This window comes from Prionailurus viverrinus, chromosome C1 (assembly GCF_022837055.1).
Source record: "Prionailurus viverrinus isolate Anna chromosome C1, UM_Priviv_1.0, whole genome shotgun sequence".
In the NCBI taxonomy this organism is placed as follows: Eukaryota; Metazoa; Chordata; class Mammalia; order Carnivora; family Felidae; genus Prionailurus; species Prionailurus viverrinus.
In genome coordinates, this window is record NC_062568.1 from 25,805,239 (window position 1) to 25,820,677 (window position 15,439).

At 38.3% G+C, this 15,439-nt stretch overlaps 1 protein-coding gene across 3 annotated transcripts in view; it reads right to left on the reverse strand.

The window, feature by feature from the left end:
* Positions 1 to 15,439, reverse strand: part of PARD3B (par-3 family cell polarity regulator beta) — a 1,023,096-nt gene that overhangs the window by 479,004 nt on the left and 528,653 nt on the right. For all 3 annotated transcript variants that reach the window (XM_047872373.1, XM_047872372.1, XM_047872375.1), the window contains exon 5: positions 4,950 to 5,038. In XM_047872373.1, coding sequence (XP_047728329.1) covers positions 4,950 to 5,038 — 89 coding nt within the window. The remainder of the gene's footprint in view (positions 1 to 4,949; positions 5,039 to 15,439) is intronic.

Below are 15,439 nucleotides of genomic sequence, written 5' to 3' on the forward strand. Positions count from 1 at the left end.
AGCATGAAGCCTGATACTTGATCCCATGAACCCTGAGATCATGACCTGAGCTGACATTAAGAATCGGGCACTTAACCCCCTGAGCCACTCAGGTGCCCCCTCAGTGAGACTTTGAAATATTCTGTAAAAAAAAAAAATTAATGTTTATTTATTTTTGAGAGAGACAGAGGGAGACAGAGTGTGAGTGGGGTAGGGGCAGAGAGAGGGGGAGACACAGAATCCGAAGCAGGCTCCAGGCTCCGAGCTTCCAGCACAGAGCTGGACCTGGGGCTCAAACTCACAAACTGCGGGATCATGACCTGAGCCCAAGTCGGATGCTTAACCGACTGAGCCACCCAGGCGCCTCGACTTTGAACATATTCTTAAGTACTGCAGGAGTGAGGAACACATTTCCTTCATGATGACTGGTGCCATAGACAAGATGATGGGCAATAAATGGGTAGAAGGTATTAGCCGGTGTTCTTTAGGCACTAAAGCACAGGTCTGCCATACAGAACAGTATTAGAGATGAAGTGAAGACAGCAAGACCTCCCAGAAGAGTTTGTTGGTGGCATGGAAGTCTGCTTGGTCATGATGTCTTGTTGATGAAAATATACTGAGTAAATCACTTATTTTGTTGTTGATGGTGGTGGGATTCATTTAATATACCTGAATTCAATGTATATATTTATTGAGTAGTAGTTCCAATGAGGATGTTCTGCAGGGAAAACACAGAGGCCAATGTCGGAGGAGTTCATAACCTAGGAGCAGGTTAAGACAGGTAAGAAAGAATAATACAAAGCAATGGAATAGTAGTAGTAATTGTAGTGTATTGTCAATGATTATAAGCTATTATGTGCTAACTGCCTTCTGGCATGATAACATGTACTCCTATCAAATGTATAAACATACCAGTTCCATTTTACAGAGAAGTAAACTGATACCTAGAAAGGTAAAGTAATTGCCCAACATTACATCATTTATACAAGGTAGAGTCAGGCTTCAAACTGGAATTTATTGTATTCTATAGAGCAGGCATTTTTAACTACGTGCATGTGAGTTTCAAAGCAGAGGCACTTTCCAATGAGGCTCGGAGGAAATTAGTGCAACATCAGGCAGAGAAGCGAGATCACAAAAATCTTCCTGAAGGAGGTACATTTTAGATGGAACTACGAAGGGAAAAATGTTCTTCCATCAGAAAAAGTAGGTGAGGGGATGGGGAGGGCACGCAGATGAGAGAACACCATCTATGCAGGAACAGTGAACCAGAATGGTTTGTGGGCACACAGACTGGTTGTGATATTAAAAGAAAAAGGCTAGTGAGCAAAGAGAAAGGAAGGAAAAGATGGGAAGGAAGGTTGAACCATCAGCTTGAGATCAAATCTCAAAGGGATAGGTCAAATTTCACACTGAAAAAAAAGCACATTTGGTTTTACAGAAAATGGAGCCAGTAAAGGTGTTGGTACTAAGAAGTGGTGTGATAAATGCTGTGGTTTAGAAATATTCATCTGGCAATGATATGTGGGATCAATTAGAAAAGAGAAAGACAAGATAGAGATTGGTCCTTGAGACAGGAACTAGTAAATCACTACAATAATCTGAGAGGTAGTAGGGTTTGAATAATAATTACAGGAATAAAGGATGGACACCCGGGGATAGTTCAAGGGTTTGTTGTTGTTGTAGTTACTCTTTGACACAGACTCTCCCAATAATTTGCCAAATGAATGGATATCAGAGGCAAAAAAATAAAACCTGATGGCCATTTTAAGCCTGGAAAAAAAAGGTAAGTCTGGAGGAGGCTAACTTGGAGATGTGTCAAGGAATAGGTTGAGATCGGGAATGAGGTAGAATTTAGAAATGAGGCGAAGGCTTTTTGCACATATTGCTTGCTATTAAAAACAAACAAACAAACAAACCAAACACCCAACAGAAACCTCTTGTTCCATCATGTTAAGATCAAGATAAATTGAGTAGTGCTTCATAAGACATACATATTGTAAGATTATTTGGAGAGCTCCTTCTAACAGTTAAATTTCTTTAAATAAATGTGTTAGTAATGGGTGAGCAGTTAATAGGTATGCTTATGATGTATGCAGCAATGTGTTCTAACCATTCACTGAACAAATATGCTGCTATCATGTTCCAAGACCTGTACGAAGTGTCAGGAATCCCTTGGAGGATTCCCAATTTTATATGGGAGAATGACAGTTAAAATAAACTGTAGTATGTGTGCTAACCATAACTGCAGTAGCAATTAGTATTTATCCAGCCTTTCATTTAACATTGTGCTAAGTACAACTGCCTGTGCTAAATCTCATTTAATCTTCAAAATAACCTATATGATCATGTTACCCACTTTCCATATTAAAAAAAATCAAAAGGTTAAATAATTAGTCCAAAGTCACATAGGCAGTGTTCAAACTCAGGATTTAATGAAATCCAAAGGTTCAGGAATGAAGGAATGGTTTGACGAATGCTGTGTTTTAAGAAATTTTATCTAGTAGTGATATAGGAGATCCATTAAGATAAAGAGAGATTGATATTCAAGAGACGAGATAGTAGGTTGTTACAACAGTCTGAAAGGGAAAGAAGGCTTGAGCAGTGACTCTTGGAATTAAAACACAGGAATAGGTTCAAAACATTTTGAGATGGACTCTGGAAATAATTTACTGGCTTCTATGTCACCTACACTGAAGTGAGGCCAAAGTACTCTCCTTGGGCCAAGCTCTGTGGGATATCATGTTCTCCTTGCCCCAGGAGAATGCTGACCATGGAACGCAGCCAAAAGCGACTTCCTAATTCCTCTTCATTTGTTTCTTCATCATCCCATAGCAGCTGGAACCTATGTCCTCTCCTAAAATTATAATCTCCAAGCTTTCAGCTGCTGGCTGTGCATTCCATGCTATTAAGATCCCTCTCATTCTCCCTCTATCCTACCCAAGAGCCGGCAAGTGCTGAGAGTTTCCACTTACTCTACTTTCTGAACTTGACCCTGATTTCAGCTCATTTCTCCAAACTGGCATTCACCACATTAAGTTTCTTACCATGAAATAAAACACCAAAGAATATGGGAAGATGTACATAGCAGGTAACACTGCACTCTAAGAACTTGGAGACAAGAGTGGTGGGGGTAGACTGGGTCTCTAGAAGTTACTTAATTGCTCTAAATTGCAATTTATTAGCCTACTAAATGTGGTAAGACTTTTGCAAAAATGCTGCTTTGATAATCAAATTATACATAGGCATACATACATTTTAATTAAAGATTTTTTTTCTTAATTCCTATACTCTGTTCCTCTCAATTCTTTGTACCTGGAGGAAGTTTAGCTACTTTGTTCCTCTAGGCATAAATCAAACAACTGTTCACTCAACAGCATCTATCTACCTAACATTTAGCCAAGATGTTAGCAAACTTTACCAAGAGCTAACATTGAAAAAAATGAAATTAAAGGCAAATAGAAGAAGAGTATTACATTCATTATGTCCACCTCCAAAAACAATCTTATCAAGCTTCTCAAAAGACAGTGCCCAGGAGACTTCATATACCAAAATTTTAATGTTGTGCATCTCAGTAATCAAAGAAATATAATCTAAACAGGACTACTATGTCACGTGGCTATAAATTGTAAGCCTCAGGAAAGTCTGCACAGTATTTCAGTGTGATAAAGGATGATCACATATTTTTTTTAAAAAGCTAACTCCATGTAAAATGCCCGGCAACTATTAGTAACTGGACTGAACGAAAAGAATAGGTTGAGTACATGAATAACTGAATGACTATCAACCTCAGAAGCATCACCTCTGAGCGCTGAAGCCAATAATCTATTGAACATGGAATTACTTTCCCGGTACAAAATGTGAAGCAACTTAGAAAAAATGATGGTAAGAATGGTGGTTGTGGTGGTGATGATCAGCACCCCCCTCCTCATAACAGAGATGATGGTGACAATGGTAACAGTAACAGTGGTAGCCAACAGCAGCCAATACCCCCAGGGCTTACTCTGGCCCAGGCACTGTTCAAAGTGTTTTACGTACACTAAGTCATTTCATCTTCATACCAACCCTCTCAAGAAGGTTTTAATATTATTTCTGTTTACAGACTGGAAACTAAGGCAAAGGGAGATGAGTAACTCGCCTAAGCTCATAGAACTGCTAAGCAGCGAAACTGGGAGCCGAACCCATGCAGTAGCGAAGGCAGAACTAGAAATCAGTGCAGAACAAAGGCAGTGTCGGTTAAGTGCGAGAGCAAAGGACTTCATATAATGAGTTACTTACATTAAAAACATGAAAGATCCTGGGTGACAGACGGGATTCATTTTACATACATTGAGTAAAATATTGCAAGATGGTGAAAACACAATGCAAACTAATATTCAAGGAGCTAACGTCCCTGTAAAACACTCAACCAGAATGAACTCCGAAAATTCACTTTAAACTGTTGTTCAAAGGGGAAAAAAGCAACTAAGAAATCCAGGTTGCAGAAGAGTTGAAAGACGTGGAGGCTCATTCCTATATGTTTGTCAGGAAGCTCTCATATCATAAAAGGAAATAAAAGAATGACTAATTAATTTTAGAATTGGGAAGGTTTCACTCCACTATGCTACTTATCTTCATCTTCCCTATAAAATAAAAAAACAATAGCTACAAATTGTTTTATCTGACTCTTTTTTTTTCTTTTCTTTTTTTTTTTTCAACATTTATTTATTTTTGGGACAGAGAGAGACAGAGCATGAACGGGGGAGGGGCAGAGAGAGAGGGAGACACAGAATCGGAAACAGGCTCCAGGCTCTGAGCCATCAGCCCAGAGCCCGACGCGGGGCTCGAACTCAGGGACCGCGAGATCGTGACCTGGCTGAAGTCGGACGCTTAACCGACTGCGCCACCCAGGCGCCCCAACAGCTACAAATTGTGAAAGAAACAAACATCAACTTGAAATAACTAAAATACTCTGATTCACGTAAAGAGAATACCTCAATGCATCCTTGGTTTTCAGCGATGCCAGGAGTTCTGTCTGCACACCATTCATAACTTCTCCATCTTCTAAGTTCTGTGTGGAATCCTGTAGTCAAACAAACCCATGAGCATGTGGATGCTATGCATTTAGAACTGAAAATTTGAATAAAATGTCTCAATGTGAGGTAGCAAATGGTTTTTCTCTAGATATATACAGTATGCTCCAATTTCTTTGAAGACTGGAAACAGGTGTTAATCTTTTCAGGGCTTTCAATGTTCTTTTCTCTCCCATTTGGTTTCTGAAATACTCAAACGGGCCATTTACACAAGCCAATATGTTAAGAGCTGTGGAATACATCATTTAGCTTCCTGCTACTCAACCATAAGCTTTTGGGACTGAGTGTTTTACATCAGCAAGGAAAAGGGGTACCAAAGGGAAGGTGCCACTGACAGGTGGTGATGTATTGGCTTTAATGTACTGTACTTGCCTGCACCCCCTGGTGACACTAAAAATATAAAGAAAGCAAAGTCCATGGAAAAAAAAAAGTTGCCTGGAAAGGTCACTTCGGTCAAAAGTGTAACAGGACTGTGGCAGGAAAAGAAATCCGGAGTTCTTATTTTGTCATAAGACTTTCACTCTGAGAATGATCTTCAGCAGAGAGAAACTAAAATTAACCACTTAGTTTCTAAAATGGTAAGCACTCTTCCGCTACAGAAAGGGAAAAGGGTCAGGGAAGTAGAGCCCTCCAAGACAGTGGCAAAGTTGAGTTGGCTGTCACATAGGGAGAATGCATTCCAAAAAGCAAGTTGATTTAGAATCTCACTTGGAAGGCATTAGATTTCTGTTAGGCTTCTGAGCTGTACTTTAACAGAGCGGTTCTGCAGATACACCACTCTTTAGAAGCAAAGTCACAGTGTTCTTCACGGACTCAGGTTTCACCAAAACAACAAACCACATGGAGAAAGAAAGACCTGTTGTCAACAACCACACCTGTAAACAGAACATTCATGGATCTGACAGCATCATTTCAACAACAAGGAAAGACAATATATCAGGTCAGAGGTTGGGCATGAAGGAATTAGGTTCATATCTTGAAGAAAACAAGATGTGGAGCCACAACTCAAGCAGCATGTCATTGTGAAATGAGTAAAATGTATTTCACTTTTATTTTTTTTTCATTTTTTTTTAACACTTATTTATTTTTGAGACAGAGAGACACAGAGCATGAACGGGGGAGGGTCAGAGAGATCGGGAGACACAGAATCCGAAACAGGCTCCAGGCTCTGAGCTGTCAGCACAGAGCCTGATGTGGGGCTTGAACTCATGGACCGTGAGATCATGACCCGAGCTGAAGTTGGATGCTTAACCGACTGAGCCACCCAGGCGCCCCTGTATTTCACTTTTAGACTGAGTAGTGACATCTCACATTGGCTTGCGGGTTTTGTGGAGGACTTGGTCTACACTAGATTTTTCTTTTTCTTTCTTTTAATTTGTTTTTTCTTTTCCACAGGGATAAAGAAAGGGAAGAAAATCTAAAAGGCTAAAGAACACTTTTTAGTTTAGGGCACCAAATCTTAAAAGATGAATGTCTTTGAAAGCTTTCAAACATTCATATTATTATGAAGGGCTTGAGAGACGCTTACAGAGAAAAGAGACAGGGGCTGGGCAGGTTACAAAAATACTTACGTAGACAATTTAACAAAATATTTGAACTTGCGACTATTGCACATGTCAGAACACTTGATGGCTGCATTTGTCGAAACCATACTTTCCTACCTGACCCTCTTACACAAGATGAAGTGCTATGAAGGGTAAGGACACGTCTAGTCCTCTGCCAAGTACACAACACACAGAGCTCATTTAGTGAATGTTAACGAATGCATGAGGTAGAATGGCATTGTATTAGTTTCCAAATGCTGTGTAATAAATTACTCCCAAATTAAATGGATTAAAAACAACAACAACAATTCTCTCTCATAGTTTCTGGAAATCGACTATTTAGAAGTGGCTTCGATAGGGGAGTTCTGGGGCAGAATCGCTCATGAGGTTGCAACATTTTACGATGTCAACAGGAATGCAGCCTCAAGCACTGAGAGGCTTCACTGGGGCTTTAAGACCTACTATTTTTTTTTCTTATAGAAGGCACATTATGATATAATTCACATAACCCTTTTATTAAAGGTTATTTAATTTATTTAAAGGTTAAAGTGTATTTATTTAAGGGTTATTAAATTAACCCTTTTAAAAAGTACAGTCTATTTTAGCTTATCCACAGAATTTTGCAATCATCACCACTGTCTAATTTTAAAATAATTTCAAAACCCCAAAGAGAAACTGCATACCCATGAGCCATCACTCCTCATTCTGCCTACCCCCACTCCTGGAAATCATTAATTTAATTTCTGTCTCTAAGAATGTATGTCTTATGAACATTTTATACAGACAGAATCATAAGATATGTGGCTTTTATCACTGAGTATGAGGTTCTCAAAGTTCATTCATATTGTAGCATGTGTCAATATTTCACTGCAATTTATGGCTCAATAATATTCCATTGTATCAATACACCACGTTTTGTTTACCCATTCATCACTCGATGGGCATTTGGGTTATTTCCACTTTTTTTGATTATAAATACTTTTGCTATGAACATTTGAAATAATGTTCACTTGTGAAATAATGTGGCTAAGAACCACAAGTTCTTGTGTGCATATGTGTTTTCATTTCTCTTTGATATATACGTAGGGGTAGAATTCCCGAGTCATATGGTAACTCTGTTAAACATTTTGAGGAACCGCTATACTATTTCCAAAGTGTTGCACAATTTTACATCCCTATTGGCAATAGATGAGGATTCCAATTTCTCTCAGTCCTCGCCTTTTTGTACTTTTCATTTTTCTTTCTTAAAGTTGAGCTATCATAGTGTGTGTGAAGTGGTTTTTATTTTGCACGTCCCCAATGGCTAATGATTTGCATTTCTCTACAATGACCAATGATGCTGAGCATCTTCCCATGTGATTATTGGACATCTGTACCTTTTCTTTGAAGAAATATCTAAATATTTATCCTTTTATTACTGAATTTTAAGCGTTCTTTAAATATTCTGTACACAGATTCCTTAGATACATGATTTGCCGATATTTCTTCCCATTCTGTGGGAGACGTTTCTTGAAATTTCTCAATGTGCCCTTTGAAGCACAAAAGTTTTTAATTTTAATGAAGTTCAAGTTACCTTTTCTTTTTTCCTATTGTCGCTAGTGCTTTTTGGCGTTGTATCAAAGAAACATTGCCTACTACAAGGTCACAAAGATTCACTCCTATATATTCTTCTAAGAGTTTTTTTTTTTTAAATGTTTGTTTATTTTTGAGAGGGAGAGAGAGAGGGGGAGAGAGTGAGCACACACGTGTGTAGGGAGGATCAGAGAGACAGTCTTAAGCAGGTTCCACAGAGTCAGAGCAGAGTCCAATGCGGGGCTGGATCTTAAGAACTGTGAGATCACGACCTGAGCCAAAATCAAGAGTTAGACGCTTAACTAAATGAGCCACCCAGGAGACCCTCTTCTAAGAGTTTTATAATGTTAGCTGTTGTATTTGGGCATATAACTATTTTGAATTAATTTCTGTACACAGTGTGAGGTAGGGATCCAACCTCAATCCTTGCATATTTAGCTGTGACTGAACCATCGGTTCAAAACACTATTCTTTCCCCATTGAGTTGTCTTAACATCCTTATCAGAACCCAACTGAGCAAAACTGTAAAACGGTTCATTTCTGTACTCTCAGTCATATTCCATTGATCTATACTTGTGTTACAGTCTTGATTATTTGTTGTATACGAAGTTTTGAAATCAGGAAGTGGGAGTCCTCCATATTTGTTCTTTTCCAACTTTGTTTTGGCTATTCCGAGTCCCATGCATATTCATACAAATTTTAGATTCAGAACATCAAGTTCTGCAAGAAAAAAAAAAGCTAGCTAGACTTTGGGAAGAATCACATTGAATCTGTAGATCAATTTAGAGAGCATTAGCATCTTAATATAAATAAAGGCTTTTCATCCATGAATGGTTAACAGTGGCTATTAACGAAAATAAATATTTTCTTTGGCTCTGTAATTCTTCATAGATATATAGCTTCGGAATGTCAAAGAAAAAATTGGGATATATGTTATAAAATTTTAACTATCTTTGCCTCTTTGTTCTCTATTTCAGGTGAAATTTTCTTATTTATCCCTTGCTAAGGTAAGAAAATAACACACTTTCTGGTTCAAATCAACATGCTACAAGTTAAAATACCTTTTTTTTTTCTAGTTCTAGTTAGATGGTAAGTAAAGGTTCTATTTATGTCAACAACATACTTAATGCTCTGAGTATCTGGAAATGTCAATTAGAATCTGAAAGCAATATTGGGCCAATTGCAATGTGATAACCTGCTCAAGGGTAATTCTGAACTGACTGTGGTTTTACAGCAATCGTGTCAATAACTACAGCCTTAAAAAGGCACACACACACGTTCACAGACTTCTATGTCTAAGACAAGAGTTCTATTTTAAAAGTAGCATCAAAAACTTTTTGCTTTTCCACAGCTATCAAAAAAGGACAGTTACTATAGTTTATCGTCTCACTAACGGGCAGTGTTTGTCACTTGCCAAAATCATTTCTATATACTGCAATAACAGAATCCTTTGATATTCTCTAGAGATGGGGCAGGCGGACAGAGGCTCGGGGCTTCCTGCAAGGACACAAAGCCAATTCCGATTGACTTCAACAACAGTGTAGTCATGCAGTGCTTCAAGACTTATAGACAACAGCAGCTTATTTTTTGACAGGGTCCAAAAGATCACCTTTTTCCAGAAATTGCAAAATATCTGACAAGCGATAATTTAAGAGCACTTGGGCTTTTCCTTCACTAAACTGCATGGTGAAAAGTCACGAAATCACACATATCTAAAAATGAATTTTTTTTCCCCTCATAGCTTATTTAAATAACTTGGAGAAAAATCTGTAGAATCTGACTTTTAAATTGGGAAGTAAAGGGGCAAAAATAGTCTGATTATGAAGAGTGAGGGGTATAAACACCTGGTGCTGAACAGCCACTAGATTTAACTTTAGACTTGAGAAATATTAATTATGTGATTTCAAATCCCCAAACTTGCCTCTAGAAATAGTCAATGGTTTGAGAAGCTCTATACTTAATTTTATTAATAAAATTATTTTCTTAATGTTAACTTAAAAGAGAGAGATGTGCTCCACTGCATAGAATACAAGGGTATAAAGCAACTTCAAAATTTTTTTCGCCTCCTCCTTTTGCCCACATTACAATTCTTTGCTCTCTAATAAAGTTCAGCAGGAGGTTGTGTCTGGCTGACCAGGCAGAGGCCTTGAAAGAAGCTTGTCCTTTATCTCTTTGATCAGAGCAGGGAACATATCCTATGTGGCTCTCACAACAGACAAGTTTGATTACTACAATTTTTAAAAAGTGAACATTTTTAGCAACACTTTCAGGATCACGGGAGCATTTCTGACAGCCAGAATGAGTTGGATTTAAACATCACTGCACTATTTTTAGCCTTAAAATCAACACTTACATAAATATTCCCAAACCAATTAGCAGCAGCTGGAAAGTAAAGGTGTTTACATTTAGTTAGCACTACGCTAACAACTGCAAGGGCTCACAGGCTGCATGAAAGGGGGGCCCAGCACCGGGCAGGGTCCTCCTCCCCAGGGCAAGCGTGGTGTTGGCACCAGGCTATCATCATTTCATATCTCAGTTGGCAGAAGTCACCGATTTCATGCAGGAGAATGTTTTCGGGATGGAGCCTCATGAAGTTATACATCCCCAAATAGACTGAACACCCTTGATAAAACTTTTCGGGAAGAAAACGCTACCCAAATTCTCATTGCTTTTCCCTGGCTGACCACAGCTCTACAACAATACTAAAAACAGTTTTACAGCTCAGTTTTTCATGTCTCAGCTGAGAACGAAAATAGATGTGCCGTTATCGACGGATGCCTTTGACATATAGGTGAAAATACACAGCCTTGATGTCTCCCCCCCCCCCCGACCTTCACCACATTTGAAACCACTTGCCCACAAAATTTTAACTGCAACTGAGTTATGTTTCAAAGCTCAGGTGCATATTATAACAATATTTTCATTCTCAAAAGCCAACTGTAAGTTTCTTTTGAAATCGCACACGAATTGTAGAATGAGAGTAATAGAAAAATTATACAGAGAAGATCTGAACGTCAGGTTACGTGCCTGATGCTCATACATAAACATAATGTAAATGGTAAAATTAAAATTCTGGGCATAATTTCAGAATATTTGTTTTTACATTTTAGAACAAGAATATCTCTGCTAAGTAAAAACAAGTTGTATTTGAGAAGCACGCATATGAAATGATCATGCATTTTGGTAGTCAAGTGCTGTTATTCAAGCCTGACCTAATATATACTCTTCATGCCTTGGGCAATGCCTCACCTTGGGAAATCTCTCAGTTGGCTGCACAGATACTACCTCAAACTGTTTCACTTCTAGCAATTTCACCATGCCCATAATTGACTTTATATGCATTTTTTCATATTTTTATTTACATATATTATATATTAGATTCTATATCCATATGTCTAGAAATTGGCAAGAATTTCAAATCAGAGATGTTGAAAATGCTGTTTCAAGTTTCCTAAGAATGAGAACAATTTATTTTATCTTTAACAGTGATCCTCAAACTTTGGCATGCATTAGAATCACCAGGAGCCTTGTGAAAACAGATTATCGGGGCCCATCTGAGGTTCTGATGTCGTAGGTTAGGGTAAGCCCTGTGAGTCTGCATTTCTAACAAGTTCCTGATGCTTCTAGTCAAGGAAACACACTTTGAGAAACACTGCCATATAGCGACTAGTGCAGATCTTCAGAAATCCTTGATGATATTAATTAAGCACTGGAAAGACTGGTGCTGATGAGCCAGTCTAGTCCGTTCATGTTATAGCTAAGGAAACTGAGACCCAGTTTATTGTGATAATGACAAAGCCAGAATCTAGGATTCTTGATTTTCAGTTCAGTCTTTTTTCTGTGTATCATAGGAAATAGCTGCTGACCTATGAATGCTGACATTATTTTTATGGATCCTTTTCTCCTTCAATGACATTAACAAAAACTCTAATAATGTCTTGGATATATTTTATCTTTTTTCAAAGATCTCGAAATATGTCATATAAAGCTAGCTCCATATTCTTGATAATCCTAAATAATTTCTTGGAGGTCCTATTTTAATTTTACACATGGACATAGCCCAAACCAAAAAGATTAAGGTCTTGTCCACAGTGAAACTTAGGATCCAGGTCTCCTAAAATTTAGGTCTGTGTGTAGGCGTGTTAACATAGTTACATTGTAATGTCTCTTAGTTACAGATTTTATGCAAATGGAATGAAGAAACAGCATCCTTTCACAAAACATTAAAATACATTATTTACACGAAAAACTATCAAGTGTTTCATTATTCTGAAGATTGAGCTCTACTAATTCCATTGCTTTTAGATAAAAAGTTATTTTGGAGGAATACAATTAATTAGATCATAAATTATTAGTTCCCAAACCTTGTCTATGAGGTGGTTGTGCACTCATACACACACACTGCTAAGGCACAAGTAAGTTACCTGAATGGATACGGGATAAGACTGGATGGGATTTAAATGATTCTGGACTTCGGAAAATACACTAAAAGCCAGCCGTCTTCCAGTGGACTGTCTCCCAGAGACTGCACAGTTGGAAATGACATGCTTCCCAGGTTAAATCCCAGTGACGACACAGAGGTGGCCATACCTTGTCTTCATCTGGTTCGTGTCCAAGAGATGTTGCGTAGTTTGCACAGGTTTAACAAAAATACATTTTAAACCAATGCATAGTAGTAAAATTAAGCTCAGCTCTCAGACAAAGGAGAAAGTTCCCAATACGAGCTCTCTCAGTGCTTTGCCTAGTGACCGGACACCTAATCTCTTGGACCTCAAATTCATTATCTATAAAATGAAGACAAGATTTCTATTTCCATTCCAGATATAAAATGTCCCAGTGCTTAGTGAAGGTACGCTACAGAGTAAGGCAGGTAAGCCCCCACTGAAGAAATATAAAAATTCTCCAAGAGATCAATTAAGAGTGATTATTCATTAGAACAATTGGTTTCTTGGAAAGCTTCTCCTGAGAAGCAAATTCTCATAGAAATATATAATTTTATACTTTCTTAACATAGTGATTCTAAATAACTTTTGAGGAACAATTGTATGGCATGAGGTGAAGCATACTTGAAATAAACCCTCCCCTCTCTACCTCATTATCTTATATTCTATGCTCTTTTCTTGGATATTTCCTTTCCTTCTCATTGTTAATAATTAGCACAGTTAGAATTCTTTGTTACGATTTCCCAGTATTCAGACTGAGGTTGCAGAAGACAAAGGGAATTTTTTTAATAGTTTTTTTTTTTAAATGTATACCCTTTATACATTTTACCTGCTGGGGTTGTTGGTAATTTTTGCTTGTGTGATTCTGGTAGGAATTTATAAAGTGGCCTTGATAAAGGCCTGATACACTTGATATCAGGCAGTCAAAATCCAGTATGAATTTAAAGAGCGGGGGGATCTGTCTTATTTGTGGGATCTGGGTAGAATAGACATACTGACCAATCTCATCGAGGTATTAAATGATAACCACCATTGATGTCAGGATCAGCATGTCACCTGCTCTGATCTTTCCACAGAAGGCCAACACCAATGCATGGCTGTGTCCCAAGCAAACATGTTCAATGAAAGGCTGCTTTAAAATCTTTAGAAATGCAGAAGTTCAGAAATTCAACAAGGAGATTCTGCAACCGCTATTTTAATATCCATTGTTCTTACACCCAACACATTTCACAAAGTGCTGAAATGAAAAGTGGAAAATACATGTATTTTTTTCCAATACAACACTGACACAAACGTACTTATTTTATTTTTTTTAAATTTTTTAACGTTTATTTATTTTTGAGACAGAGAGAGACAGAGCATGAACAGGGGAGGGGCAGAGAGAGAGGGAGACACAGAATCGCAAGCAGGCTCCAGGCTCCGAGCCGTCAGCCCAGAGCCTGAAGCAGGGCTCAAACTCACGGACCGTGAGATCGTGACCTGAGTTGAAGTCGGACGCTCAACCGACTGAGCCACCCAGGTGCCCCACAAATGTATTTATAACATGATCCCCTTTGGTTTATAATTAGATTATTGCCCCCACCCAAGTTAGAGCTAATTTTCCCTAGTTTTCTATATTATTAACCACTGCAAAACCACTTGAGCTTAATGCTGAGGTACAAGATAATGCTGTATGGGACTGAAAGGGTGTCAATACCGAACAACACAGCACGCTCTCCCATAAGGGTCTGCTTGAGATCACGCTCCCACTGTAAAACATACACTCAAAGGTGCTGTGAACATCTGCTTCTCTCCCATTTAATCCATTTAAACTGTACCATCTTCTCAAATATTTAGAATACAGAACTGTCAAAGTGGACAGTTTGATGCCATTGGGGCCTCATGTGTGTCTACAAACCATCACCCAAAGCTGGCAAATATAAAAAGACTTAAGGAAGTTGGGATAATTCAGCAATTACAAAAAAAAAATCCCACCTTAATCGTTTTCATTTTGCTGGCTTAAATATATTTCAATCAGGTATGACTCAGGTAAACGTACAATGTGCTTTTAGGCAAAGCTATACAAATTCCAGGTTTGGTTGGGAGAGGGTAAAGATAAAAGGACACGTTATTAAAAGAATAATTTTCATTTCCATGTGCATTTTGCTCTTGCTTGCACAGGCACACTTCCCTGCTGGGCTTCACTATGAAAATCTTCGCTATGAAAATGGGATACAGGATATTTTGAATCCATAGACTAAGTCCATAAAGACTTGTTTCAGGAAGGAAAAAAAAATAGCACAAGGAATTATGTGTGTGATTAGCTGACTGGTAACTTTCAAAAATATTTTTAAAAGAAAGTCAAAAGTGTTGAAAAACCCTTCATAATTCTCAGATGGGGTACCAAGTTTACAACCCATCTTCATTCATGTTCAAGGACATATAAAAAGTCTTTCTTTTTCTTAATGATTACTTATTTTTGAGAGAAAATGGGTGTGCGAGCAGGGAAGGAGCAGGGAGAGGAGACAGAGGATCCAAAGCAGGCTGTGCTGACAAAAGACGGCCTGATGTAGGGCTCAAACTCACAAACCCTGAGATCATGACCTGAGCCAGTCAGAAGCTTAAGAGTCTGAGCCAACCAGGCACCCCAAAACACTCCTTATGGCCTCCATCCTGTAGGCATTTTACTTTCTTCTCATCCAGCCCTAAACTCTCCTCCCCCTCCACGGGCACCTGCTCCTCTCCTATGACCTCCATATATCTTTCCACACAATCGTTTTGCCATTCATCTTGTCATGCCTGCATCTTATTTCATGACACCTTTATTGGAAGCCTCTGGTTTTAAAAAAAAAAA